This window comes from Apis cerana, linkage group LG14 (assembly GCF_029169275.1).
Source record: "Apis cerana isolate GH-2021 linkage group LG14, AcerK_1.0, whole genome shotgun sequence".
NCBI classification, from domain to species: domain Eukaryota; kingdom Metazoa; phylum Arthropoda; class Insecta; order Hymenoptera; family Apidae; genus Apis; species Apis cerana.
The window spans coordinates 7767501-7795317 of NC_083865.1; the positions used below are offsets into that span (position 1 = coordinate 7767501).

Consider the following 27817-nt stretch of genomic DNA (forward strand, 5'->3'; position numbering starts at 1 on the left):
CTGGTTTAACTAGCGAACGAAACGTATATTAAGAAACGAATCGTTTAATTGCAATTATTATACGTGTACTAAATTCAACGTAGAATGGTGCTGATAATAAAATATAATATATACTTCGCAAAGTATATTATAATATAAAAGGAGTCTAAGATAGATATTAGCGGGTATGCGTAGTTAAATATAGAAATATAATTGATGTATATTATATACACACAGTGTAAGAGCGGTGTGCTTTTTACGATTGTGGATTATTATATGTCCACACTACGTTACGTGAAATAGATTTTATCATCACATAATGAAAGATTTTTGTTATTCCACGAGTAGCTTTATTTTTTTATTAATTCGATCTTTTTGCTAAATTTCTTTTGCTTATAGTATATTGCTAGAATAAGACTAGCAAGCTTGCAATAATTCAGTATTGTTAAGTGAATTATTAAATACTTATAAAATAATGAATCTATGGTGCAATCTTAAGAAATATATTGATTAGATTTTTTTGTTTTGTTTACTAATTAGCGATTGCACTTACTACTATATGTATAAGAATCTATGTATTGAGTTCATTTTCTTAAAAGTAATTATAAGTAAGACACATTCCACAATCTATAAAGCATGCCTCCTAAAACACAGAAATTGATGTATTAAGAAAAGAAAACATAAATTATACATAAAATGACATGTAGGTTGTACAACAAAAAATCTAAGTACTCAAAGATAATAAAAAAAATATATTACGTATAAGAGATGCATATATTTAAAAACAAAATAAAAACATCTGTGCATGAACATTATATAGATGGAAGAGCCATAGCAAAAAAGGTATAGATTAAAATAAGTATGAATCTCTCCTGCAAATATATAATAAAATCTCATTAAAAATATGAAATATACAATGCTCCAGTACATATATATTGTATTTATGTATTTACCTTTCTCATTTAATTGATTTATTTCTAATTCTTTTCAAAATAATAAAAATAATTTAATTAATTATTCAATAATTAAAAATATGCATTATTTTTAAATATATTTAGTGTTTTATTCAATATTTGTTCCAATAATACATTTTGTAATTAAGTCTAAATATATTTAATCTTTTCACTTGCTAAGTAGATAATATAATTTAAAATATTTGCATTAATACATTGTATTAATTCTATCCTATCACACGATTTACCATAAAACGTAAATCTAAATATGTTATTGATTTAATATATGGGAATAATCATTTTAGATCAATAGAAAGAAGCATATAAATTACAAAATTTCTACTTTATATTATTGACATTGTATGGATAATCATAGTTATATCATATAAATCTAATTCTTAACGAGTTCTTATCTAGTTCTTAACGATAAGAATAGAATATTTTGTTTTAATATTACATATTACATATGATATTCTAATCACATTAAACATCATATTACAAGAAATTAATTTTGAATAGATCTTATATATTAAAATTTTTTTGGTTAAATATTTATAATTAATTTTTCAAAATTCTTTCTCTTGCAACATGGCAGTGTAAAGGCAGTAATATTATTTGAATTTTAAAATTCTTTCAAATTTGTTTCAATCATGATTTTAATGTACGTATAAATGTATCAATTTCAAAATATAATTCTTTAAAAAAAGTATACAAATATTATGAATATATATTTGGTGTAATTAAATAATGAGAAGATTGCTCATATTTAATTATTAAAATCATTTTGATTAAAAAATATTTTAAGAACATATGTCAAATATTTATAAATATTTATAAACATTATCTTATTTCTAAATATTAAAAATTCATAAAACAGCAACTTTAAATTTGACAATTTAATATATAATTGCAATTATTATATTTATGCCATTTATAATTCAGTTGTCATATGTGATGTTAATGCTTGTACACGAGTAGCATTACAGCTTTTGCATAATACATGATCATCCAAAGGATAGCAGCCGCGTCCTTCAGAATCAGAAGATAAAATCAATCCACAATCTTCACATTTATAGCACTGAATATGAAAACTGCGATCTAGTGCTACAACACGTACAGTTTCATCTTGACCTGGTTCTGGCATAATTGGTAATTTACAAACGCAACAACGAGGTGCAAATTTTCTATAATATAAAAATATTAATTTAAAATTATAAAATTAATCATTACATTTGATCAATTAAAATATACTTACTTGTGGAAACATTGTATACAATGAATTTGATTTGTAGCATCTACTGTAAATGGTATGCCATCCAAACTTTGTCCACAAACTACACATGTAAAACAGGATGGATGATAAGGTTTTCCAGTGGCTCTTAATATTCTATCAAGTATTGGTCTTGTGCAAACACAACATTTTTCTAAAGTATTTAAGTAATCTTCTTCGCAATAAGGTTTGTTCTCAAGTGAATAAAAAGGTTTACCCTGTAGATTAACTTTACAAACATAACAACAGAAACAATCAATATGAAACACTTTATCCATCGCAGAACAACCAGTACCTTCGCCTTCAACTTTACGACCACATTGTGCACAAATTCCATATATATCATTATCTTCAGCATTATCTTCCATTCCTTGAACCAATAGATCAGTAAGAACATCCACCTAAATCAAATATAATTTTTGAAAAACAATTTTTTTTATAACAAAAAAGTTAATATATATACATATAACTTTATATATATTATTAAACATACTTCTTTAACGGGAGATACTTTTCCTTGAGGTTGAGTAGATGTAGCAGATCCATAACCAGAATACATAGAATAATTACAAGATAATTGTGATGGTGGTCTAGGATTAATTGGTTCATATATAGATTCATATGTAGAACTGGATTGTGAACTTGGACCATAAATATCATTTGGATAATTATCAGATGGAAAATCAGTTTGATAAGTAGCACGTCTTAATTCACTATAACTAGATGATACAGGACTTGGTGGAGGTGGTAATTCTTCTGGTGGTGGTGGAAAAGAACTACCTGGTACACATGGAACATATTCGGAAGGTTCTGGTGGTGGTGGTAAATCATCTATAACTATAATATATAATATTTAATATAGACATTAAACTAATAAAAATAATTTATAAAAAATTATATTTTTTATAACTGACCATTATTATGTGCAGAAGAAATATTACAATATGTGTTTTCTGGTTTAGAATTCCATTGAATATTGCTATAAATTATGTCTTTTTCAGTTTTAGTTGTTTTATTAATTGGTATAGATATTGGAGGATCTATATTGCTATAAACAATGTTTCTTGTTGATCTTGAATGATCTTCAATTGGTACTTGAGGAGCTGGCATATTGTTAATATTTGAATAATGATTTTTTTCATCATATCCATATTTTGGCTCAAATTTTTCATCTGATTGATGAATATAGAAATTTTCGTTATTCTGATAATTTTTGGAAATATCTTTTCCATTTGTAGTAGATGAAAAATCATTTTTTTCCATATTTAATAGCACGTATGGTGAAGGAGAATTTACATATAAATTTGATGGTTTTTCATTTTGTCCAGAATTATTAAGTACTGTACTATATGATGGTACAGATGCAGCCTTTATAGTATAACTTTGTGGTACCTGAAAAATATTTTATATAATTAAATTCTCTGTAATTAAATTATTTGAAAAAATGTATTCTTGTTAATTTTACCATTAATATTTCCATATTACAATGATGGAACAGTCATGAAAAAAAACATGATAATGTTAATAATAAAATTATATTTACATAATATACTGACCTGTGGCTGAGATTTTTTTGGTTTTGGAGGTACAGCTGGACCAACTTTCTTTCCAGATTTAATGGTTTTAATACCATCTCCATGATTAATTTGCAAATTTGCGATTTGTTGTTCCAAATTACTAACATTAGACATTTTTCTGCAAGCAACACTAATGCATATTTTTAATTTTTTTTCTTTATATTATACGAAATATATGAATTTAATAAAAATCAATATGAAAAAAATTAAACAAATATAGATATATTATATTTGTGTTTAAAATAGTATAATATAATGGTAACGTTATCGCAAATTATCAGTTTGATTTTGTATTTGTTAAGTAAAACTATATGCTATCTGTGTATTTCTATTACAAAATGGAATTAACACCATTGAAAAAATCATTAATTTTACCTGGTAAGTTAATAAGCCGTTATTTTTTTGTAAATGTCTTGTATAAAATAATTTTTTCGAAATCAAAATGAAGTAATTTTTAAGAAGTCGTCAGATATGTTCTGTACTTAACCGTGACACAACTGAATGGCTGACTCATAAATCCCTTATCTCGTAGCTTTAAAAATTCCTTTACAATGACTTTTTCATATATATAAATTTAATAACTATAGTTTTCTTTTTCTTTTATAGTACAATATTCAACCAATAATTAAGGTAGCGTGTTCATTACTTAAAAAAAAAGAAATTATTGATAATTTTGATGTATGTACGTATATGAATGGCCTAATTAATAATTCTCTATAATTTTATGAAGAGATCTGGATAATTAAAGTACATTTATTTTTAAACAAGCTTCACCACATCCTAAATCGTACATCACAATATTGCACATTATTATATAGTTTAATTAAATGAAAAAAAAATGTCTGTGATCCGAATGTCATAAATTCATTTGAAGCACATTTGTCACTAGGATTTCAACTCTGAAAATTTAATATATTTAATGATTTTTATTCAAATAATTTATAAAATTATATAATTTTAAATTGTAATTTCTATATATAATTTCTATAAATAAATTATTTTCCGTTTTTTAAAAACATTAAATGAAATTTAATTATTTTTTGTTTCTTTTCTTTATTTTTTTTTTAATATTAATTTCTTTTAAACATGTGAAAGTATAATACGAATTACACAGCCAATATTCAGCGCCATTTTTAAAAATATGGTTTCGATGCAATTTAACATTTAATTAAATAATAGAAAAATAATTTTTAGTTTACTATTATGTTTATTGTGTACTATTATGTTTTTATTATTTAAAATATTAATAAAGCATATATATAATATATGCTTATAATATGTATATTAATATATATTTTTAAATATTAATAATATAGTTTGTATGCCTAATGTTAAAAGCTAGCTTATTAATGTTTAACATATTTTTATTTTTATTATATATGTTTTATGAACAAACTTCATGGTCAAAAAACAAGTTTTACTATTTTAGCAAATATAAAAAATGTTTTACAGAAATAATATTTTAAAAATTTATCTTTATTATTATAATTATTCAATAAATTATAAAAACAATTGAATAATTAAAAATTGTTCTATTTTTAATCTGTTTTTTTTTTCATAAGACATTGAAATATTTATAACATTACACATATATAAGATTTTTTATTATTACAAATATATTCATTTATATTCATTTATTAAAGACAAAGAAACTGTATATTATATTTCTAACAAACTAATATATGATTCTTTGATGAAACTAATATATGAAAGATATTTTTATCAAAGATTATATTTCTTAATAATCGTATGTCAATATTATTTATATATCAATATAATGAATAAATATTGATAAATTAATATTTATACTAATATACAAGAGAAACATACATTTTCAATTATTTTATAATTATATATATATTATAAATTAGAGATTATATCTTAAAATGCCTTATGTTTTATTTGTAATTATATTTTTTATTCGATTTAATGCATTTATTAATATTTAATTTATACATATTATGTATTTATTTTAATTTATGTTTATTTTTCTGTCAAATTATTATTTATTATTATTAATTTATTTTTATTTTAAATCAAATTTTTTATACAATCTTGAAAGTTTTTTTATGATAGAGAAATAAATATATAATAGATAATAAACTGATTGTAAAATTTAAATTTTAGATAATATTTTTAAATAATTAGACTTATTACAATACTAATATTATAATAATTATATTAAAAAAGTGTTTAACTATAAATATTCAACTAAAAAACTTAACATTAAAAAATTTAAAAAAATATAAGTTAGAAATAAAAGATCACAATGCTTTAAAGAAATTATTTTAATTTTATTATATATTTATATATATAAATATAAATATATATATATTTTAATTATATTTGAGATTTTTTATATTTAAGATTTACAAATATATATTTAAAAATAAAAAATAAAAAATTTTTATTTTAATATAGAAATTAATAATCGATAAATTTTTTCTGAATTCAATAATAAATTTTCCTTGTTTACTGGGATTATCCCGTATTATTCATAGTAGTGAAATTACTGTGTTTAATAATTTATGTATTAAACGTCACTGATAACAATTATATTTATCTCAATGAATATAAAATATGATATTTGATTGTTTAAGAAAAAATTATCCTTTTGTAATTTTTATTTGACTATTTCATTTAATTTTTTTATAAATTACAATTAAACAAAATAATTAATTTATTATATAATAAGTCCGTGTTGTGTAATTATACATACATTATATAATTCTTATGCTGTTAAGAATTGACTATCTGATATCTAGTATAAAGAAGAAAACATTTGCTTGATATTCTAAGTTAAATATTTGGATCGAACTGTCCTCAATATAGAATGCAGTTAGTTATATACGATAATCTTTTATGATATTTTAATGTTCCTGTTATATTTTATTTAAAACTCGGAAAACTACTGAGAAATCTAATCATTTTAAGAAATATATTTTTCTATCAATATGACAAAAAACACTTAAAAAAAACACACAAAAGAACGCACACGTGTTAAAAATCAATAATAAATCCTCAATTTATCTAATCATTAATCATATGATTAAATTTAGATATTAAATTACGTGAGCAAATACAAGAAATTAATTATATCATAATAATTAAATTATCAATTAAAAAATTGTAACTAAATATTAACCATATTGATATAGTTTTTAGAAGAAATTTTTAAATAAAATAAAGAAATAAATTTTATAATTTAAAAAATATTTGAATCAATTAATATTTATTAAAATATTCTTTACAATCATAATAATTATATAATTAATAGTTTATTTCTAATCAAACATTAAATATATAGGAAATTTTCTTTTTTTATTATAGTGAAATATAAGTTTAACATAAATCGAAATAATATAGATAAATTTGAATTTTTTCCAAGAAACATTTTGAATTCAATTTAATAATCATCAAATTAGTCAAATGAAGATTTTCATATGATACTGTATGATTCACATATGATAACATTCATATATATAAATGTATCAAAATATTCCATATATTAAAGTTGATTAAAGTATTAAAGTCATTTGTAATTTAAATCTTACTCAATTGATTGAAAAATTAGATTTTTATATTTTCCGAATAAAATAACTTATAAGAAGTATCTTTTTTTTTTTTTTGAAACAACATATAATAACAGACAATAACAAACAATAATAGACAATAACATAACAATAACACAACAGACAATAACACAACATAATTCTTTTTGTTAAAATAGAAAGATAATATAATGGATATATTACAGATTGAGCACTATAAATAAGTTATTTTGATGATATAAATACAAATTTATAAAAAAATCGAAGTCACAAAGATTTTAAAAATTATTTGCCTATAAATGATAATGAAAAATATTCTGCAAAAGTTACATGCAGTTATTTTAATGCTGTGGGGAATCCCACACTTATATGCGCGGTTATAAATTCTATGCATGAATATTTAGTCACTGTTTGTCACTGATGAGTTTGGATATCCCCGCCAAGATCACATTTGGTAATATTTCGGACAGAGAAGGGGAATATTGAAGAAAAATGCTTGTGGTGTAAGTCTTGTTCATTTGCCTTGTCGCAGTCGCATTAGTTAGTGAATTCATGATTGAAGGGTTTTGTTAAAGTTTATCGAATATTTTGTTTCAGTTATGTTTTTGTTTTAATTGTATATGAAGAAGCGCTTTTTTTTCTAAATTTTATGGTAAAATGATATTTAATCTATTTTTATATTTATTTAATTAATTTATCTTTAATTTATTTTTTCTTGCAACAAAGAAAATTTAATATTCATTTTTATATTAGTAAATAAAACATGCTACATGACTAATATGCATTTAAATAGTTACATTTAATATATTTACACATTGTTATTAATAAGATATTATTCAAATCTTTTATTATATTAATAAAAATTATCGAATTATTAAATGCAAACATTTCGAAATTAGTTTTTATATAATATAATATATATATTTTGTATAATATAATTTATAATATATTATTTTATTATTTTTTTTAGCTACAATGAATTTTATTGAATTTTATATATATATATATATTTATATAATAGAATTATTTATTTATATATATAGAATTAAATATTTAGAATATAAAAAATATATTAAAAATTATTGATTATTTTTCAGAAAAATTTTATCAATATACCATGCAGAATAGTTATACTATTGATTCTAACAATGATTCAACAGTTACGACATTGTCTCATCAGTGTAGAGAAGAAGCACAGAATAATGAGAAACCAACTGAAAGTACCTATTTAACACCTAATAGTAATCAGACATATTTTGCTGATGAAAGAATTCATATACCAGAAACTGAAAATGTAGTATATATTGATATCAATAAGAGCTAATGTATTAAATTTTAATGATAATAAATAGATTTTTAATTATATTCATTTTATTTGATTTTTACAGAGTTTCTTTAGTTTTAGAAAATTATGGGCCTTTACAGGTCCTGGATTTTTAATGTCCATAGCTTATTTAGATCCTGGAAATATTGAATCTGATTTACAGTCTGGTGTTGCTGCAAAATACAAGGTACTTTTTTTTCAATTATTTGTTAATTTATTTGATTTTTAATTTATTTAAATTTTTAAATTTTTTAAATTTATTATATTATTTTATTAGTTATTATGGGTATTATTAAGTGCAACCATTCTTGGCCTTATTATGCAAAGATTAAGTGCAAGACTTGGTGTAGTAACAGGTTTGCATTTGGCAGAAATGTGTTATAGACAATATAAAAAAATACCTAGAATAATTTTATGGATAATGATAGAAATAGCTATAATTGGTAGTGACATGCAAGAAGTAATAGGCACAGCTATTGCTTTGTCTTTATTAACAAATAAAACGTAAGTAATAAAATTCTTTCTATATTTTAATGGGATTATATTTTTATATAATTCATATATTTCTTTTTTTAACATAATTATTTATAAATAATATAAAATTTATTCAGGATTCCTATATGGGGTGGTGTTCTTATTACAGTAATTGACACTTTTACATTTTTATTATTGGACAAATATGGTCTAAGAAAATTAGAACTTTTTTTTGGATTTCTTATCACAGTAATGGCTATTACATTTGGATTTGAGGTAAATTTTAAGAAAATAAATAAATATTATATATATAGAATTTTAATATGTTTGTAGATCTAATATATTATAGATATATTTTTTTGATTTTGTGAGAATATTGATCTTTGGAGGATCAATTCTAGAAGCCAAAACAAACATAAAAACATAGATATACAAAAATATTGAAATTTATATATTAAATTATAAGTAGTGATTAATAATTGAAATGAGATGAAGTAGAGTGAAGTATCTATTTTTTCACATTACTAACTCATTTTCTTTCCATTTTGCTTTGTGAATTGCTTATTGCAAATGTAAATTTAAATTATAACTTAATAAATAACTTAATTAATAAAAAATTTTATTAATTATTATATATAATTTTTATATATATTAACTTTTGTATTTATTTTAGCTTTTAGTAGTCACTATTTAAAATCTTTCTCTAAATTTTTTACAAATATATGTATGTATAAATTAAAATTATTATTATTTTCAAATTTTAGTATATAGTTTCTGCTCCACCTGAAAATGAAGTAATAAGTGGAATGTTTATACCTTGGTATAAAGATTATGACAGGAATATGTTACTACAAGCTGTAGGAATTGTTGGTGCAGTTATAATGCCACATAACTTGTATCTTCACAGTGCTCTTGTTAAAGTAAGAAAAGAACAAAGAGTATAAGTAATCTTTTTTATGAAATTGAAGAAGTAGGCATTCTTATGTATTAAAATTATTTATCAAATATTATAATAAATATTAACATAATATTTTATAATTTATAGTCAAGAGACATTAATCGTGAAGAATCCAAAAAAGTAAAAGAGGCAAATATGTATTATTTCATTGAGGCATGCATTGCACTTCTGGTATCTTTTATAATTAATGTATTTGTTGTTGCGGTATTCGCAGATGGACTTTATAATAAAACTAATTTAGAAGTTGTAAGTACAAGAATTAAAAATTATAAGAGAAATTTTGTATTGTAATTTTCACAATAATATATTTGTATATATTTCTTTACATTTTAGTACAATCTTTGTAAGGATAACAATTATACTCTAGGAATAGATACATTTACAGTATGTAACAAATCATTTAAATATTTTATTTATTTTACTTTATTTAAAAATGATAATTTTTTTTATTATATTTCATTTTGTTCTTTACAGAAAGAGAATACTACTATTTCAATAGATCTTAACAAAGGTGGCATATTTCTCGGTTGTGCATTTGGTGCAGTAGCAATGTATATTTGGGCAGTTGGTATTTTTGCTGCTGGTCAGTCTTCCACAATGACAGGAACGTATGCAGGACAATTTGCAATGGAAGGATTTTTAAATCTGCAATGGGCTCGTTGGAAACGAGTTCTCTTTACGCGAATGATCGCTATTGTTCCAACTTTTCTTGTTGCATTTTTTAGTAATATAGATAATTTAACTGGCATGAATGATATCTTGAATGCTATTATGACTCTTCAATTACCTTTTGCAACATTGCCAACAATAGCGTTTACCAGTAGTTCTCAGATTATGGGTGAATTCCGAAATGGAATGTAGGCTTTATTTTTATTTTTACATTTATAGTTTTTTAGTTTTATATACAATAATATATATTTATAAATTTCAGAGTTAATAAGATTGTTGCAACTATATTATCTGTTATTGTAATAACTATAAATATATATTTTGTGATAAATACTGTTCAAGAAGATTTACCACATCACTGGGCGGTAATACTTGCCATTTCTATATATTCTATTTTGTATCTCCTATTTTGTTTGTATTTGACTATTCACATGGCTGTGAGTATGGGCGCAACTTCTCTTGGTAATCATTGGGTATGTATTAAATTATAAATAATAGTTATAAAAAATAAATTGAATGATAAAATATCATTAATTATTTTATTGATAATTTTTATTACAGCTTGTAAAAAAATATATTGGAAATCCTGTAAGTACAAAACTTGGATTATCAAATCCTGCAATATATGCAAGGTAAGAATTGTATATATTTTATGTGTAATTCGTTAGTTAAAAGAATTTCGTTAGTTAATTTAATTAATTGTTTTATAAAATTTACTAATATGAAAAAAAAATTACTTTCTCCGTTTATATAATATATGTATTGTAATTAACAATGTAATGAAATACATTTTGTGTAAGAATATATAATAATACATATTGATAAATTATTTTTGTAAAAATTATTTTAAAATAATTACTAATTCTATATAATTAAATAATTATATTTTATCTTATATTTGTTTATTTAATAAATAAATTTATTTAAATAATTCGTAACAGTTTATATATTTTTTACTAAATTTTATTATGATTTGCATGTATTGTATATTACTATCAAGCATAAGAATAATCTGTTTATTGACATTGTAATTGTCATAATAAACATTATTATATATTCATTAAATAACATAATTCTTCACAAAATAAATTTAGATTAGAAAATTTGCTAACATAATATATTATAAAATGTTTGTTTAATATTATATGTAACTAATTGCTCTATGTCTAATATCATTAATTTTTAAAATCTATGTATATGAGTGTGTATATATGAAAGACAAGAATTAAGATATAATTGAATACAAAATGGAGTTAAAAATATTTATTGATCATCATATATGCTTTATTAATATTATATATATTATAATAAATACTAACACATATATAATAAAAATATTGTTTTTTTTTTTACCATTTTATACTTTCTAAAATATTATATAATTTTTATTATATTTTGATTTATAAAATAAAAATTATATTTCAAAAAAGAAAATTTTTTTATATTATAAATGTACTTTTTTTATATTTATTATTATTTTTTAAACATATAATATATTACACGAATTATTTCTTTTTCATACATAAATTCGTAACTTCTTCAATATATCAAAGACATAAAACTCAAAGAAATTCATATTATAAACTTTTATCACAATTAAAAAGAAATATACTTAATATTAAAAAACTACAACTTCATCTGTCTTCAACATTATATGGTATGTACTTTATTATCAAAAATTTATATTTTTTTTTTACATATTTTTCAATATATAAAATTTTTTAAATTACAAAAATAAAAAAAGAATTATGATGATGAAACTAATAAAATATTGCTGGAGTTATAAATTCTTATTATAAGTTGGAGATATAATTTGCTATAATTTATAAAATAAATATAAAAATTAATAATAAAATATATTGTATTCAAAATTATTAATTGTTTATCAATTAAATTATTAAATAATTATTTTTATTTTAAATTATATTTATTTTATGTTTATTATTTGCCTATATTTATCATAGTTTTATTAATAAATCATTTTATCACATGATTAACTAAATATTTTTTTATTACACATACAGTTTTAACAAATGCAAGTATAAACATATAACTAGATTTTTTAAGTTTTTAATATTATTATAGTTTTATGATAAAATATTAATCAAATTATATATTTTATTTCAATTATTTAAACAATTTTTGTAAATTCATAACATTTCAAATGTTTTTTTTTTCTTTTATTATTAATCTAATTGATAAAATTAATCTAGTTATTACTATTTTTTTAATGTTTTAGGTCTAATCCAGCATTTAATATTCAAGAAAATTGGTCTGGAAACTTTACTACAATACCAGAATATTGAGAGAATATTATTGCAAATAAAACGTGATAAATAATATTTAATACTCGTGATTCGTACTGCTAAATTTTATTAGAATTATACAAAATTAAAAATTATAAATATGTCTATAAATCAATGTTTTTTACTGAAATTAATTAAATTTATAACATAGAGATAAAAAGAGATGTGAGATATACGCTTGTATTTATGTATATGTATATATATATATATAAAAATGTATTTAATTATTTCAAATAAAATAATTATCTTTTTAAAAAAAAAGTTGATAAAATATGCAATCAAATTTAAATTTTGAAAAATTTTATAATTAAGAAATTTAAATAAATGGAAATATATTTAAAATATAAGAACTGTGGTATCTAAAAAAAGAAGCAATAAAAATAAATAAGTAAAAAATAAAAATATAAAATATAATCAATGAGTACATATTATGTATATAATGATGTTTATGTTATTATCTATATTATTTTTTTAGAGATGATAAAAATTTTTTTTATATATAAAATTATATATCATGATTATTTAATTTTAAACTAAAATACTTAAAGTATACACAACATTGCTTTAAAAATGAATCAGTTCATTAATAATTGCCAATGAAAATGGATCTCATATTATATGCAAGATATATTTCTCATTATAATTCAAAAATTCTATAAGAAAGAAATACTTATTAAAAATATAAAAAATATAAAAATACTAATTCCTTTATAATACTTATTTTATTCGCTTTTAAATGTCACAAAAATACTTTAAATAGAATACAATTTATATTTGTATGCTTATATAATATCGAACAACAAAATATAGTGATAAAATAGATTAGTTTAAAAATTGAAAAATTTTTAGAGTATAATCTATTTGATTAAAATAGGACGTAACTTCTCTTTTTCTTCTCTAAGATATTGTCTTTTTGTTTCACTAAATCTAATTTACTTTGTATTTCTTATTCAAAAAATACGATTTACAATAAATTATAATAATATCCATGTAAATGTATTACAATTTAATAACAAATAGAATTTTAATTAATAGTTAAGTTAATATGATATGACTAGATACTCTTTAAAATATTGCAAATTTAATTTTTTTAAAATATTTTATTTTATTTTATTTTGAATTTCAAATATTTATGAATCTATTTGTTTAGTATAAAATAAAAACTAAGATACCCTGAGTTAATATATGTATTTTAAAATTCATTTTTTCTTATCATGATATCATTTTTACATTATAAAATTATTTTAATTATTTTAATTTTTTCAGAATTAATGTGTAAATTATTTTGGTCATCACAGATAATTTTTTAAATTCATATTATATATAAAAATCAATTTAAGTAATATAGCACTTTATAATCACAAAAATTATTAAGGATCTTTTGTCATGCTAAAAATTATTAGAAATACCGTTTTATAACAGCCTTGTTCTCAACAATTTATACGAATATTATATATAATTTTTTTTATCAATTAAAATTTACAATTATGGATTTATTTATCCACTTATTTAATTATAAACTGAAATATTTTATCATTAATAAAAAAGTACAAATATCATAAAATATATAAAATTTTTTTCGAATATTTTATGTGAAAATAATTATCAGACTTATTTTTCATATTATAAATTCATTTCTTAATGTTTGTAAAATTAAATATGAGTTTTATAATTTATCTTAATTCTGTTAATTATCTAATTACGAAAACATTGATATCATAATAATAAAGCGCTCACATGTAATATCAATTATTTTTTTTCACAATATTATATGGGATCCGTTGTTAATCGTAGGTAATACTGATTATGTTCTCTTTTATAATGCCAATAAATAAAGCCCATTATAAATAAAACTAATAAAAGTAACATCAGTATAGAAGATGTCAATATTACTGAAATAGAATAAAGAATAAATAAATGATTATTATTTTATTATTATTTCTAATAAAAAATATATTTATATTGTTTTAGAAATTTACCAATAACTGCTGGTGTATTCATATTATATTCAAATTGTTCCCAATCCATTGTACATTCTTTTTCCCAATTTATAGGTATAACATCTTTTGTTAATGTAATAAATTGATTTAAGGGACATAATGTAATGCAACCAGGAAGTGTCAAAAGTTTTGGTTCTTCACTAGTATTTTTATAATATATCTATAAAAAATTCAATCAACAATTTTGTACTATTTATTTATATTTTTTTTATTTTAAATACTTACTGTTACAAAATACTGATTTTTTAAATTTATTCTTAATTCTATCAAAATTGTAGCAGTATATGGTGGACAATGTGGTTCAAAAAGATTTAAAGTCATTAACATATTGGCTAAAGTATCATCATGAGCACTATACATCCATATTTTTCTATCAGGTACTAAGGCATTTTTTGATTTTTTTTCCATATGATCTATCATTTCTCCAAGTAATGATCCTGTTTTTTATCTTTCACATTATAATATAAATTTGATTTAAACTTTTTTTAAATACATTAAAAACAAATATTACCTGATTTTAATCTTTGAAGAATTTTATTATAGGCACTAGTTGTAAAACTTTTTTCAGCAATAGATTTAAGTTTATCTGGAAATACTGATTTTGTCCATTCTGGCAATGTTTTATTATAAAGATTCTATAGTGTAAATTTAAAATATAGTGTAAATATAAATATAGTGTAAAATATAATTAAATTATATAAATATAATTTAAAATATATAGAATATATCAAATAAAATTATTTATTAGGATAGAAAATAATTTAGAAAATAAAAATTTACCTCAATAAATAGGGTATCATAAAGTTGTTCAGCAGATCTTAGAGATGAAATCTTATTTCCTGTTTTTTCTGTCAAATATGCATATAATTTTTTATTTTCTTTATTTATTTTTTTTATTTCTGGAGAATTAAGAACTTTGTCCAGTTCATAATCATATTTAGGACAATATTTTCTAGCAGCTAAAATATGATCTTTATCTGTTGGAATAGTGTGTACTGGAATAGGTATCCATTTAATATTACTCCATATTTCTTTACCAACTGGTGGATATAAACCCGCAAGATGTGATTCTGCTGACATTAAAGTACGATCTACATCAGTACTTTGAATATAAATATCATATGGAGAATATAATTCATTTAATAAATATGAATAGCGTTTACGAATCCAACGACCAAGTAATAAATGTTGATCCTTTCCAATCTATAAATAATTTAATAAATATATTATTATAAGAAATAATATTCCAAGAAGATTTTAAAATTAAAGATTGAATATAATATAAATAATATACTACAAAACTGATTTTTTCTGTTAAAAGAGTTATTTAAAATAAAAATTGATGTATATATTAAGATTACAATTACTTACATTTGTCAATTGACCATATGGAACTGGCCATATACTTTCATCATTATAAGGATCATTTGGATAAGGTCTTATAGGTGTTCTATCTCCATGTCTATATAACTGTTAAAGAAATTATAATTATTTTTAGAAGATGATAATAATAATAATTATTATATTATTTAATTCACATATCGCATTATAAACAAAATAAAAAATAAATATATACTTGTAATACAAATAACTAATATATAATAATTAATATATAAAATATCAATATTATTTATTTAAAAAACATTTTTTAACTTACAACATTTGCAAAAACAATAGTTCCCAAATCCATATCTTGAGCGTTTGATAGATTCATAATAAAAAATGTTAAAACGATGACAAACAAATTTTTATTCATATTTTTAATTATATGGTTTTTCGTTTTCGAATTACTAATAAGAAACGTCATGTAAAAATTGAATAAAGCAACAATTTATTGATTACTGCAATCTTTGGAATACTATGTGTTCTAACATTTGATACGCATCCTATATTGCTTTCGTTAAAAATTTTATCACTTATGTAAACATATAAAAATTGAATTGAGCAATATAAAAAAAATTCTAATGTTACAAAATTACTAACATTTCGTTGTTGCCAATATTGGCTCAATGATCTTTAATTCATATAAAATAAGAACAAGGTTATTTTACAGTGGTACTCATATTTGAAATCTTTTTTAAAAATATATTTTATTAATTAATTTTATTTTCATTCGAACTTAAATTCTTGTAAATTATGAGAATAAAATATCATTTATTGAATAATAATTATAAATATTCATAAATTATATTACATATCTACTTGATTTTTTATCGATGTTTTGAAATAAATTTATGATTAGAGATTATATACAAGTAATTTGTATTAATCATTGTAAGTAATTACATGATAAATTAAGATTTGAATTTTGCTTTGAAAGGAAAATTCATTTAAATAATTTATTTATGAATATATATGTATTAATAGAAATAAAAAATTATAAAAAAATATTATATAAATTTATATTTAATTATAATTAATTTTAATAATTTTAAGAAAACAAAAAATGATAATTATAGTATTTTGAAATATTTTATTGAGATTGTATAAAGTGAAAAATAATTACAAATAATAATTATTACAAATATAATTAAAAATTATACATTTTTATACAACATTTGTGATATATACATAATTTTGTGATATATTTGCTTTTAATTTAAAATTCATTGAAAGAAACTTTGTAATATCATTGAGTAATAATAATAAGAAAATTCGAAGTAAATTATAAATTTTTTAAAAAAAAATTACATATTTTAATTAATTCTATCTTTGTTCTATCTTTAATCTGAATGTACAATATAAAATTTGTATATAATCTTTTTGTCTATATTACAATATATGAATACACATTACTATTTATAATACATATAAATTATAATTTATCCAAAGATATAATATAATTGAAAATTATTGATATAGAAAAATCTTTCAATTAACTTATAATTCAGTTCACTTATTATTTGTTACTTCATTGTTATCATTTATTGTCTATATACTACTATTATAGATTGTATTTTATATTTTATTTTACTTAAAAAAAAAAATTTTTTATAAATAATATTAGAAATGTGTTTCTAATTAATATTATAGTTTAAATATTCTTATTATTTCTGAAGAAATTGATTTCATTAAGCAAAATATTTATAATTTTTCATTCAACTGATTTTATAAGCACATTATATCTTTGGACAAATTAGATATTGAATTAATTCATTAATTTTTAATATATAAACATACAGAGAGCAATCAAACTCTCATCAATTCTTTCGTATTTAAAATAAATAAACATTTCTGTACATTTACTGTACATTTATATGTGAATAATTTATAAAAAACAAATTTTAAAACTTTTATACGATTGATTATTCGTTTATAAATGCAATCTACACGAATCGTAGTTTCGGCCAAATACGCATTTAAATTGTAGAAATTTACTTGAATTATAATTTTTAGAAAATGTCTATATTATTTGAATTCAACATTAATATGAATTCATTATCTAATATTAAATAATGGAATATACTTTGAATAAAATAGTAGTAATGTTTAAATCACAGCCTTCGTTGACGATAACGTTGTATTAAAGAAATCAAAAATTGTGTTATAAACGGCCATATGATTAAGATAGTAAATAGTCGCGGTGAACATTCTGGTAAAGGCCACCATTCTGGATATGAAGTAGGCTGTGTCTAGAAAAATATATAATATATGTATAAATGAATAAATAAATCATAATAAGCGAAAAATAAGATAAAAATTTTATTTTATTTTATTTACATGTACTATTGATGGTGCCAATGCCTGTAATGTTTGTCCTTCTAAACTGCGTACTCTAGTTGTTATTCGATCTAAATCTCTTTGCAAATTTTGCATAGTTGTAGCTATTTGATTAAAAAATTCATCATTGGATTTTTCATCTTTTTTATTTCGTTGTTTATTTCTTTCTTGTTTATTTTCTGTTAATGATTCTGTATAACCATTTATATTAGTGTATCCATTAGTTAACTCTGAAGAGTTTTCTTTTTGAGAAATTAATTCATTAATTTTTTCAGTAGAAATATTTAAACCATTAGTCATTTTTTGAATAACATTAGAGGTTTTTATTGTATCTTTTTGTATTCGTTCTGGAGCTGACTATATATATAAAAAAAAATAATATATAAATAAAAAAATATAATTTTTCAATTATATTATATAAAAATAAAAGATATTTAATATATATTGTCTATAATATTTATATTACTTACTTCAACAGTATCTATAAATTCTTCTTCACCATCAGTATCAGGTGGACTTGTACCATGGCTAGTGGCTGGGCTAGTTTCTAAACTACTTGCAATATGCCGAGTTATATTACAAACTCTATGTGGTGATGTTTCCCTTGATGCTATATAAATAGAAATTATTGCAAAAATTATTGTAAAAATTAAATTATTTTGAATTTCTTATATATAAATATTAAACATTAATTGTTAATAAATTATTAAATAATAAATAAAAAATAAAATATAATATTTTTATTTATAAATACAAACCTAAAGGAGAACCAGATAATGGCATTCCAGGTTGTGAACGCATACGTTCTAATACAGGACCAAGAAGTAGTTCCAAATCTTCAGGTGGAACACTTTCACAAAATGAATCTAAACTGTCTAAAAAATTAGCTACTTTGTCTGTATAAGACATTGTTTCTACAATCTGTTAAGTTATAAATAAATGTTAAATAATTTTTAGATATTATAACATTTAATATTTATTGGAATATAATATAAAAATTAACCTTTTTTAATTCTTCTACATAATTATTCATGGCTTCTGTTCTACTCATATTTCCCAACCGTGTCCAAGCATCCCATTTTGCCTTTTTAACCACTTCCCAAAAAGCTGGCTTTGGTTGTTGACATGGTCCTTCTGTTGCTTGTTTATAATATGCATAAAAACGTAGCATAATTTCATTGCTAGGTTGGTATGCTCCTGAAATTAAAGAATTAATATTTAAATAATAATTTTATTGTAGAATTTTTAATTAGAAAACCAAACAATATATTAATAAATATATATTAGATTATATCTAATTATCATTAAATTATCATTTTATAAAAATATGAATATATTAAATAAATTTTTATTCAAATTATATTGAATAATTTAGTAAATTTAATTATATTAAATATATTTAATATTTCACTAAATTTGATTTATAATGATGATATAAAATCTTAAATAATTAATAATATAAATTTTTAACAAGAGATATAAATCATAAATATATTTGTGTTCATAAAGAACATTCCAATTTTAAATACAACTTCATCCATTCCTACTATGTTAGAAAGTGAAATGAGAACACTTATACATTCACATGTAATAAATGGAAAGTAACATATGCATATTTATGAATTTAATAGTACTAAAAATGTATTCAATGTAATTGCATTCAAACAATCTAGTTTACATTTACAAAATAATATAAAGATTTTCAAAAGAAAAAGAAAAAATAAAAATTCATAAAGCAAATTTATTGTATTTGAATTCTTAATTAAATAAATTTAATTAAGTAAATAATTGCAAATACTATATATTGAACCATAAATTACATGACAAAAAAAATGATAATTTTAAATTCTTATTGTATATTTAATTACAAATAATTTTTATACTTATTAAAAATTAAAAATTATAAATATACAATAAATTACAGTTAATAAAAAACACATTTTATTGTTGTTTAAAATTTAAGATATAAATCTAAATATAAATAATTTTAATGAAAAGAAGAAATAAATATTCTGAATCGTCAAATCGGACTTTGTACGAATGATTTAATGAGTGCATATTATGTATACTGCTGATTAAAATAACCAGTTTAAGTAAACTTTGAAGGAATAAAAAAAATTGAAATTAAAAGAAAGAATAAAAATTTATTACGTTTTATCAGTTTTATAAAGTATTTTACACTAAATATGATAATGTATAAACAATGTTATGATTTTATTTTTTAAAAATAGTCATAACAAAAAATCAAACATTACTATAATAAAATTGAATACTTAAAAAAATTTACCATTTTTTGGCAAATTCCTGATTACATTAACAGCCGCTTGAAATTGTTCTTCTGTCGTCATGGCAAAATCCGCTGACTTTGAACAGATAAATATTCACATTCACTTTTTGATCACTTTGTGATGTTTTTTTTTTCTTCGTTAATATCTATTACCTTGAAATATTCGAAATATATTTTCAAACTATTAATTGTAAGAAAATAATTCAATGTTTTCTGAATTAAATTAAAAACAGCTAAAAATTACTTATAACGATAGAAGATGACAGATCACCGATTGATGACTGGCGATCGTCCGGTGATCATACATATATAATGGCGCATGCGCGTTAAATGATCGTCAACAAATTTTTAACCCTTTCTTTTTATAATTTGCTATTAATTACTAATTTTAAAAGAAGACATAAAATTTTCAATATACTAATTGTTTATTTCGTTTTTTAAAAATTTGATTTTTTTGTAAATAAGATTAATAAGATAAATAAGACTAAGATAAAAAATATTTCTTTCATATAATTAATACCTTTTTTTCCATTCTAATCATGTAACCATTATTATTTATTATTATTTTTTTATTATTTATTTATTTATTTATTATTTATTTACTATTTATTATAAGAATAATTAAGAATGGAATAATTTATTATATTTTATGTTATGAATAATTATTATTAAATTTAGGTATCTATTTTATTGAAAATAAAATTAAAAAAAATGTTATGAGAATAATAATTAAAAAAATAAAGGTTTACATATGGACATATAAGTTTGGTAGAGTTAACTATTATTAATTTTTAATCATTATCTAATAATTTTTAATATAATAAATATTCATTTTTTTATATACATATATGTATATATACAAAGTAAGACGTATAAAATATTAAATTCAATAACAGTTTTTTATATAAAAAATTATATTTTATATATATATAATAATATTTAATAATCTATTATTTTATATAAATATATGCTATTTTATATAAAAAATATGAGATTTAAACTTCTTTTAGGAATTTCTTTTTTTTTTAATTTTTTTGAAAACACAAAATGATTTAATAATTTATAGTAATTTTATACAACTTATGTATTTTATTTTATATACAACATCACAAACAAGATATAAAATAGATTTACCATCTTTTAAGATCTTATGTCCCTGTTCTGATTTATCGGCCAAGAATTTTCATGCGTTCTTTATCATTTGAGCAGTAAATTTAAGAATTAAATTCAATCCATTTGTTGAAATTTGTAAAATTAAAAAAAAAAGTTTTTATTTACATTCTAATATTTACGGTAAATATATTATTTATATAAATATTATATATTTTTATAAAAATATTCTATGTTATATTATACTATAAATGAAATAAAGTTTTAATTCAACTTTTTAAATTTTCAATTTTTAAACTTTCAATTTCATTCAATTCATAATCATTTATAGATTCTAATTATATTACAAATATAATAAATATCTCTTTAATCTAGCAAAAATATGATTTTTGATTGAAAAATACGAATAATTAATAAAAACAGAATTATAAAAGAGATTTTATCAGTATTCTTACAACATTATATACAAAGAAAGAAAGCAAAGAAATAGAAAAAAATAGATTAAATATTAAGGAATACGGGCTATTTTTAGAATATCCAAATAAAACACATATGGATAAATAGTGGAAAAAAGATAAAGAATATAAAGATTGACTCTCAAATTCATCTTTTGAATAATAGAATAATTTTCCAAAGATAGGATAAAAATTAAGTTTAGGGCCATTTTTTGAATAATTTTAGAGAGACGTTTTTTTAAGAGATGATGTTGGATTTTAATTTTTATTAAATTACTTTGCCATATTTTATTATAGATTAGATATAAGATATAAAATATAAGATATAAGAATATCATCTATATCTAGTTTATGTTTATATTTAGTTCATGATTTTGTGTCTATTTTTTGTGTCTATTATTCAAAAAATGATTATTTCTTATATTATCCTTGTATTGTTTGTTCTTTTTATCTATATCTATTTTATTTAAAGTATTCTAAAGATGGCGTTGATTCCACAATTTTTAATTTTTTTTTTCTTTCATTGTTTTCTTTTTTTGCCTATATATATTATATAAATTCAGGCACTCGAGAGATGGCGCTGATTTATGATTAGCTTTTCTTATTTAATATATTAATTAAAAATAATACAGTTTATTCCATTGAATTTTTATATTGAAAGTGAGTATATATTTTATGCAGAGATTTAAGGAAATGAATATCTTAATTTAAAAGTTTTTACAGTAATATATATACTTTTTGCAAAAATTTATTATTTATATTTATTTCATAGTTTAAACTTTTTCCAAAGTAGAAATGGTGTCAATTGGTCGTGGTCGAGGATGGGCTCAAAATGATAAAAATTTATCTAGACCAGGAAGATCATTATATTCTGATGATATAGATTATGTGAATTTTCTCAATCTTATCAATACTGTTCACAATGAAAATGTAGCAGAAAAATCTGAAGATTTTGTAAAACTAATTAATGAGAAAGTGAATAAGGAAAATTTAAAGTAATATTATAAAATAAAATGTTTAGTTTCATTCTTGTTTTCTTATGTTCTCTAATAATTATTTTTAAAAATTAATTTTAATTGATTTTAATTAATTGCAGAGATATACATGATAAACTTTATCAATATGCTTTAAACAATCGGGACTTTGGAGCAAAATTATTAATGATATATAATTATCCTACAATCAAAAATGTATGTGATTCTGAAGAAACAAGTTTATATAAGCATTTAGTAAGACGATTTCAAATTGATTACGAAAGTAATTATATTTTTTATTTATATATTGATATATTTTATTTGATTCAAAAATTAAAAAAATTGAAATTAATATATTTATTAATGAATTTTTTATTTTTTTCTAAATATAGGAAGGAAAGATCTAAGGCAAGAAAATACAGTACAATTTCATAATGCTATTTGTTTATTTTCTAAATATTTAAGTTATATTCTGCATTCATCACAGTCCTTTCTCAGATTTCAATCTGCATTATTGGATTACATGGAAATGTTATTAGAAATAGCTTCTTCAGAGGATATCCAAATTTTTACAGAATTAGTAAGTATTTGAAGTTTAAACTTTGATTTTTTATTTATTTTAATATTTCTTTATGTTTCTAGATTATTGTACATGGCAAACATTTTTATGACAGTCATAAAGAAAAACTGAATGATTTAATGGTCACTGCAAGACAAATTTTAATTAAAGAAAATGTATGCTCTATATCTCGTCAAAAATTATTATATGCAATAGATTTGGAGAGTAGAAATTTTAATACATTACCTGTAAATTTACAAAAATTTTATAATTCACAATTGAATAAAACTTTTATTCAAGAGGATAATGATATTGTTAATTCTGTATTGAGAACAGAAGATGGTAATTTCAAATGAATTTTTAAATTTTTTAATTTCTTTCGAGAAAAAATGGTTTTTATTTTAAAATAAAAAAAATTTATGTAACTGCAAATTTAATATTTATTAAAGAATGAACAAAATTATTTATTTTAGAATGTCATTCTTCAACTAATGAATTAAATAATCAGACATCCCAGTCCATACCTACAAATAACCGAGGTTTAAGAGCAATTCGAGGATTGGGAGCAGTAGATAATGCAAAATAAAAAAATTCTATAAAATGTAAATATAATAATAATTTAAAGGCTAGAAAATATAAAGAAAGGCAGGTTAAATAGTTTTTAAATTTATTAAGAAAACAATTTCTAAATGCACTATATAATATTTATATGAAAAAATAATTACATAAATAAATTATTGATGTTTCAGGAATTTGCAGATGAAGATATATTGTATATATTTCGTAAATAATATTAAATAATCTAATATTTTACTCTAAAATAATTGCAAAATATATCATAAAATCCATTAAAATATAATTTATGATTAATTTTAATACAATAATTAATAAATAAATTATATTCTATATAATTAAAATTTATTATAAAAGAAAATATATAGATATATAATATTATTTTATATTCAGAATAAATATTGTAAGTATATATATAAACAGTAAAACATTAAAACATAACACATCATTGTATTATCATTTAGAATTGTAATTTATATAAATATTGTAAGTTTTTTCTTAATTTAAAATTAATAAAATTAATATAACTTCTTTTTTTAACAAAATTAATTATATTAATCAATATCTTTTCACATGCATTTTTATTAAAAGTATTTATCATATTTTACATTCTGTAATAGTAGATATATATTACTATACATATATATTATTACATTCTGTAATATTTTTAATATTAATGTATAATATTAATTATATAATATATTATAAAATAAAATTTTATTATATGTACTGTCATTAAAAATAACAATATTACTTATAGTTTAAAAGATAAGAGAACAATCTTAAAAATAAAAATTATTTTCCTCTTAAAATAATATTAACCTGAAACATCTTGTGCAACATTTTAAAACTCAAAAAATTGAATTATAATAATTTAAATAAAAATTTAAATAAAACATTTAACAATTATTAAATATAAATTATTATACATATATAATTATAATAAAGGAAGAATAAAATGGTTAGAATTGTTAATTTAGAATAATAATTTATTTTGTAAATAACTATCTTCCTGATTTACTAAGTCTAATGGACAAGTTATTGCATTTGCTTTAATAATAATCGTCGTTTAAAATAACGATCAAAATCGATAAAACGCTGATTAATACATTTTAATATTATTCAACATATTTACAAATTGCATCTGCAATTATACATTACATAATTACTTTTTTCTTTTTTTTTTTATTTGTGCAATAAGAATAATATTATTTTTATGTTACAATGTTTGTTCAAATTAATCTCATATTTCAACATACTAAATGTAATATTATGCGATGTTAAGATTAAGATAAATAACATATTGAAAACAATAAAGTTTAACATTATAATTTATCTTTAAAATTCAGTACAGAGTAAAATATACCAGAATAAATGACAAAAAAAAATCGTTCATGTACAGATAATATAATAAAGGATAATGTAATAGAGGATAATAAAATTTGATAAAAAATATTATATAACTTTCAAATTTTTCTAGACTGGTAGAAAATTATTCTGCACAAATTATTATAACTATCATTAGTAAAAAACTTATATTATATAGGAATTTGTTTACAAGTTTGTACCATTTTGACAATTACCAATTTGCAAAATGCTGAGGATTTCACATATATATGAATCATACTTATTACATATTTTCATTCATAATTTTGCAATCTAATAAAATAAAATAACGTACAATCATATTAAAAAATAGACTGTTAATAATATAATAAAGATTTATGAATAAGAATTTTAATTAATTATATGAATAAATATAGAACATTCCTATAAACATTTTAATCAAAAAATCGAATAAATATTATCTTGAAATAACTTTTTTTAGTGTAATAATCATTTAATAAAAGATTTCTCTAATAGGATTTTCAAACAAAATTCAATTAAGATCCTTATTCCTTATATTTAAACGAAAAAAACTTAACTATATAATAAAAAACAATAATTTTATATAATAGGATAAATCAACATATTGTCTTTCTTTTACATAATAAATGTATTATAAATAAAATTAACAAAAATATATGTGCAGTTTATTAATATATTATTAATAGATAATTTAAAATTTGATTTAGTCTAAGAATATGTCATTAATTTTTTTTATCATATCTTTGTCTCAGATTAATTAAAAAATTATGTTTTATTCGAACCTTTTACTTTCTCGATCAACGAGAAATAATCACGATTCCATCTTCTCGGAAATAGAAGACTGGAGAATGTTTTCTTTCTCGATTTCAGTTTTTAATTTTGTCTTGAATTCTAACTGTTTGTCTTCCTTTTGCTCGTTCTCTTCTACTTGTTCATCCACGTTGATCTCTTCTTCTTCATCTGCAGCTTCCGGTAACAATTCTTCTTTCACCATTATTCTTTCGTCACAGTTATTTTCTTCAGTATCTCTTGGTTTTGTTTCAATGTTATTTTGTATATTTTCATCAGGCGAGGATACGTCTCCGGATCGATGGAATGTTAACATATGATGATCTAATTCTGCTCTGAAGAAAAATTTTAATGTGCACTGGGAACAGTCATACGGGCGTGCACCCAAACCGTGTTCTTGAAGCATATGATTCTAAAAAATTAAAAATTGGAGATGTTTGAAAAGGTATAAATTTTATTTATTTATGTAAAGATATAAGTTAATTATTATTTTTGAAAATAACAATAATAATAATTTAATTGATAAAGAATAATACTTCTTATAATACCTGAAGACCAATAGGTGCAGTGAAAAGAGATTGACAAATATAACAGCTGAGAGCGGCACATCCTGCAAAAGTGTGTTCTATCAAATGACTTTGCAATTGTAATGGACTATTAGCTTCAAATAGACATAGATGACATCGTAATGCCTCCATAGAAGTTTTTCCTGATACTTCCAAATGTTCTTTCTTTATATGCTGCTGAATCTTTGCTTCTGTTGCGAATGACATCTGAAAAGGAAATAAATGAATTGATCATTAGATTTTTAGACTTTATTTATGATTTTATATATGATTTAAAAAGTGATAAATTTGTATAAATTTTCGAAATATCGAATTATTATATTTTATATTTATCTAATTATTGCAATTTTTATTA

The 27817-nt window shown here is 20.2% G+C and overlaps 6 protein-coding genes and 2 long non-coding RNA genes across 20 annotated transcripts in view; 4 read left to right on the top strand and 4 right to left on the bottom strand.

Annotated features, from left to right (window-relative positions):
• Window positions 1-1017: 1017 nt before the first annotated feature.
• LOC108000662 (lipoma-preferred partner homolog) lies at window positions 1018-4676 on the bottom strand. Of its 5 annotated transcripts, none has more exons than XM_062084495.1 (7): window positions 4531-4675; window positions 4155-4424; window positions 3759-3897; window positions 3117-3594; window positions 2696-3039; window positions 2188-2603; window positions 1018-2116 (listed from the first exon to the last, which is right to left on the bottom strand). In XM_062084495.1, exons 3-7 carry the CDS (start codon window positions 3891-3893, stop codon window positions 1864-1866), a joined length of 1626 nt encoding a protein of 541 aa, XP_061940479.1. In that variant the 5' UTR covers window positions 3894-3897; window positions 4155-4424; window positions 4531-4675; the 3' UTR covers window positions 1018-1863. The 5 variants fall into 5 exon arrangements, with proteins under 5 accessions (XP_061940479.1, XP_028523861.1, XP_061940477.1 ...); XM_028668060.2 differs by having other exon boundaries at window positions 3759-3909; window positions 4531-4667; XM_062084493.1 differs by having other exon boundaries at window positions 3759-3909; window positions 4155-4676.
• On the top strand, window positions 4034-13153 carry LOC108000661 (protein Malvolio). Its single transcript, XM_017061138.3, has 12 exons — window positions 4034-4157; window positions 8428-8624; window positions 8719-8841; window positions 8932-9158; window positions 9266-9404; window positions 9893-10048; window positions 10174-10332; window positions 10420-10470; window positions 10561-10943; window positions 11018-11228; window positions 11317-11387; window positions 12995-13153. Exons 1-12 carry the CDS (start codon window positions 4091-4093, stop codon window positions 13059-13061), a joined length of 1851 nt encoding a protein of 616 aa, XP_016916627.1. The 5' UTR covers window positions 4034-4090; the 3' UTR covers window positions 13062-13153.
• LOC133667259 (uncharacterized) lies at window positions 6223-7833 on the top strand. Its single transcript, XR_009832586.1, has 2 exons — window positions 6223-6617; window positions 7537-7833. It is a non-coding gene; the product is annotated as an uncharacterized LOC133667259 (long non-coding RNA).
• A 611-nt stretch (window positions 13154-13764) lies between the features above and the next one.
• LOC108000626 (prostatic acid phosphatase) lies at window positions 13765-16920 on the bottom strand. Its single transcript, XM_017061074.3, has 7 exons — window positions 16719-16920; window positions 16433-16531; window positions 15842-16264; window positions 15573-15696; window positions 15287-15498; window positions 15041-15221; window positions 13765-14953 (listed from the first exon to the last, which is right to left on the bottom strand). Exons 1-7 carry the CDS (start codon window positions 16866-16868, stop codon window positions 14829-14831), a joined length of 1314 nt encoding a protein of 437 aa, XP_016916563.1. The 5' UTR covers window positions 16869-16920; the 3' UTR covers window positions 13765-14828.
• Window positions 16921-17514: 594 nt separating this feature from the next.
• On the bottom strand, window positions 17515-21432 carry LOC108000706 (acyl-CoA-binding domain-containing protein 4). 3 transcript variants are annotated; one of them, XM_017061235.3, is made up of 7 exons: window positions 21313-21432; window positions 21069-21221; window positions 19785-19978; window positions 19540-19702; window positions 19252-19391; window positions 18782-19138; window positions 17515-18693 (listed from the first exon to the last, which is right to left on the bottom strand). In XM_017061235.3, the coding sequence occupies exons 2-7, from the start codon at window positions 21127-21129 to the stop codon at window positions 18556-18558; spliced, it is 1053 nt and encodes a 350-aa protein (XP_016916724.1). In that variant the 5' UTR covers window positions 21130-21221; window positions 21313-21432; the 3' UTR covers window positions 17515-18555. The 3 variants fall into 3 exon arrangements, with proteins under 3 accessions (XP_016916724.1, XP_016916725.1, XP_061940481.1); XM_017061236.3 differs by having other exon boundaries at window positions 21069-21144; window positions 21222-21399; XM_062084497.1 differs by having other exon boundaries at window positions 21069-21376.
• A 1585-nt stretch (window positions 21433-23017) lies between these two features.
• LOC108000707 (uncharacterized) lies at window positions 23018-25481 on the top strand. 4 transcript variants are annotated; one of them, XM_028668091.2, is made up of 7 exons: window positions 23018-23293; window positions 23406-23628; window positions 23730-23890; window positions 24000-24187; window positions 24250-24508; window positions 24640-24768; window positions 24916-25481. In XM_028668091.2, the coding sequence occupies exons 2-6, from the start codon at window positions 23429-23431 to the stop codon at window positions 24750-24752; spliced, it is 921 nt and encodes a 306-aa protein (XP_028523892.1). In that variant the 5' UTR covers window positions 23018-23293; window positions 23406-23428; the 3' UTR covers window positions 24753-24768; window positions 24916-25481. The 4 variants fall into 4 exon arrangements, 2 of the variants coding, with proteins under 2 accessions (XP_028523892.1, XP_061940482.1); XM_062084498.1 differs by having other exon boundaries at window positions 23427-23628; XR_003698377.2 differs by having other exon boundaries at window positions 23019-23293; window positions 24640-24811.
• LOC108000694 (zinc finger protein 423 homolog) overlaps window positions 25302-27817 on the bottom strand; it is a 78412-nt gene continuing 75896 nt past the window's right edge. For all 4 annotated transcript variants that reach the window (XM_017061208.3, XM_062084492.1, XM_017061209.3 and 1 more), the window contains 2 exons: window positions 27445-27669; window positions 25302-27308 (listed from right to left, as the gene is read on the bottom strand). In XM_017061208.3, the coding sequence (XP_016916697.1) occupies window positions 26919-27308; window positions 27445-27669 (615 nt within the window). In that variant the 3' untranslated portion in view covers window positions 25302-26918. The remainder of the gene's footprint in view (window positions 27309-27444; window positions 27670-27817) is intronic.
• Window positions 27199-27799, top strand: LOC133667258 (uncharacterized). Its single transcript, XR_009832585.1, has 2 exons — window positions 27199-27341; window positions 27451-27799. It is a non-coding gene; the product is annotated as an uncharacterized LOC133667258 (long non-coding RNA).

Excerpts from the sequence above, each read along its gene's own strand:
- LOC108000662 (XM_062084493.1), bottom strand. The coding sequence starts at position 3,893 with ATGTCTAATGTTAGTAATTTGGAACAACAAATCGCAAATTTGCAAATT. Across the intron at positions 3,595-3,758 it reads CAAAAAAATCTCAGCCACAG|GTACCACAAAGTTATACTAT; the intron begins GTCAGTATATTA and ends AATATTTTTCAG. Across the intron at positions 2,604-2,695 it reads AAGTATCTCCCGTTAAAGAA|GTGGATGTTCTTACTGATCT; the intron begins GTATGTTTAATA and ends TATTTGATTTAG.
- LOC108000661 (XM_017061138.3), top strand. The coding sequence starts at position 4,091 with ATGCTATCTGTGTATTTCTATTACAAAATGGAATTAACACCATTGAAA. Across the intron at positions 8,625-8,718 it reads ATATACCAGAAACTGAAAAT|AGTTTCTTTAGTTTTAGAAA; the intron begins GTAGTATATATT and ends TGATTTTTACAG. Across the intron at positions 11,388-12,994 it reads AATCCTGCAATATATGCAAG|GTCTAATCCAGCATTTAATA; the intron begins GTAAGAATTGTA and ends TTAATGTTTTAG.
- LOC108000626 (XM_017061074.3), bottom strand. The coding sequence starts at position 16,868 with ATGACGTTTCTTATTAGTAATTCGAAAACGAAAAACCATATAATTAAA. Across the intron at positions 16,532-16,718 it reads CTATTGTTTTTGCAAATGTT|TTATATAGACATGGAGATAG; the intron begins GTAAGTTAAAAA and ends TTTCTTTAACAG. Across the intron at positions 15,499-15,572 it reads TCTTCAAAGATTAAAATCAG|GATCATTACTTGGAGAAATG; the intron begins GTAATATTTGTT and ends GATAAAAAACAG.
- LOC108000706 (XM_017061235.3), bottom strand. The coding sequence starts at position 21,129 with ATGACGACAGAAGAACAATTTCAAGCGGCTGTTAATGTAATCAGGAAT. Across the intron at positions 19,703-19,784 it reads ATGTAGAAGAATTAAAAAAG|ATTGTAGAAACAATGTCTTA; the intron begins GTTAATTTTTAT and ends ATAACTTAACAG. Across the intron at positions 18,694-18,781 it reads TGGCACCATCAATAGTACAT|ACACAGCCTACTTCATATCC; the intron begins GTAAATAAAATA and ends ATATTTTTCTAG.
- LOC108000707 (XM_028668091.2), top strand. The coding sequence starts at position 23,429 with ATGGTGTCAATTGGTCGTGGTCGAGGATGGGCTCAAAATGATAAAAAT. Across the intron at positions 23,891-23,999 it reads ATTTCAAATTGATTACGAAA|GAAGGAAAGATCTAAGGCAA; the intron begins GTAATTATATTT and ends TTCTAAATATAG. Across the intron at positions 24,188-24,249 it reads TCCAAATTTTTACAGAATTA|ATTATTGTACATGGCAAACA; the intron begins GTAAGTATTTGA and ends TTATGTTTCTAG.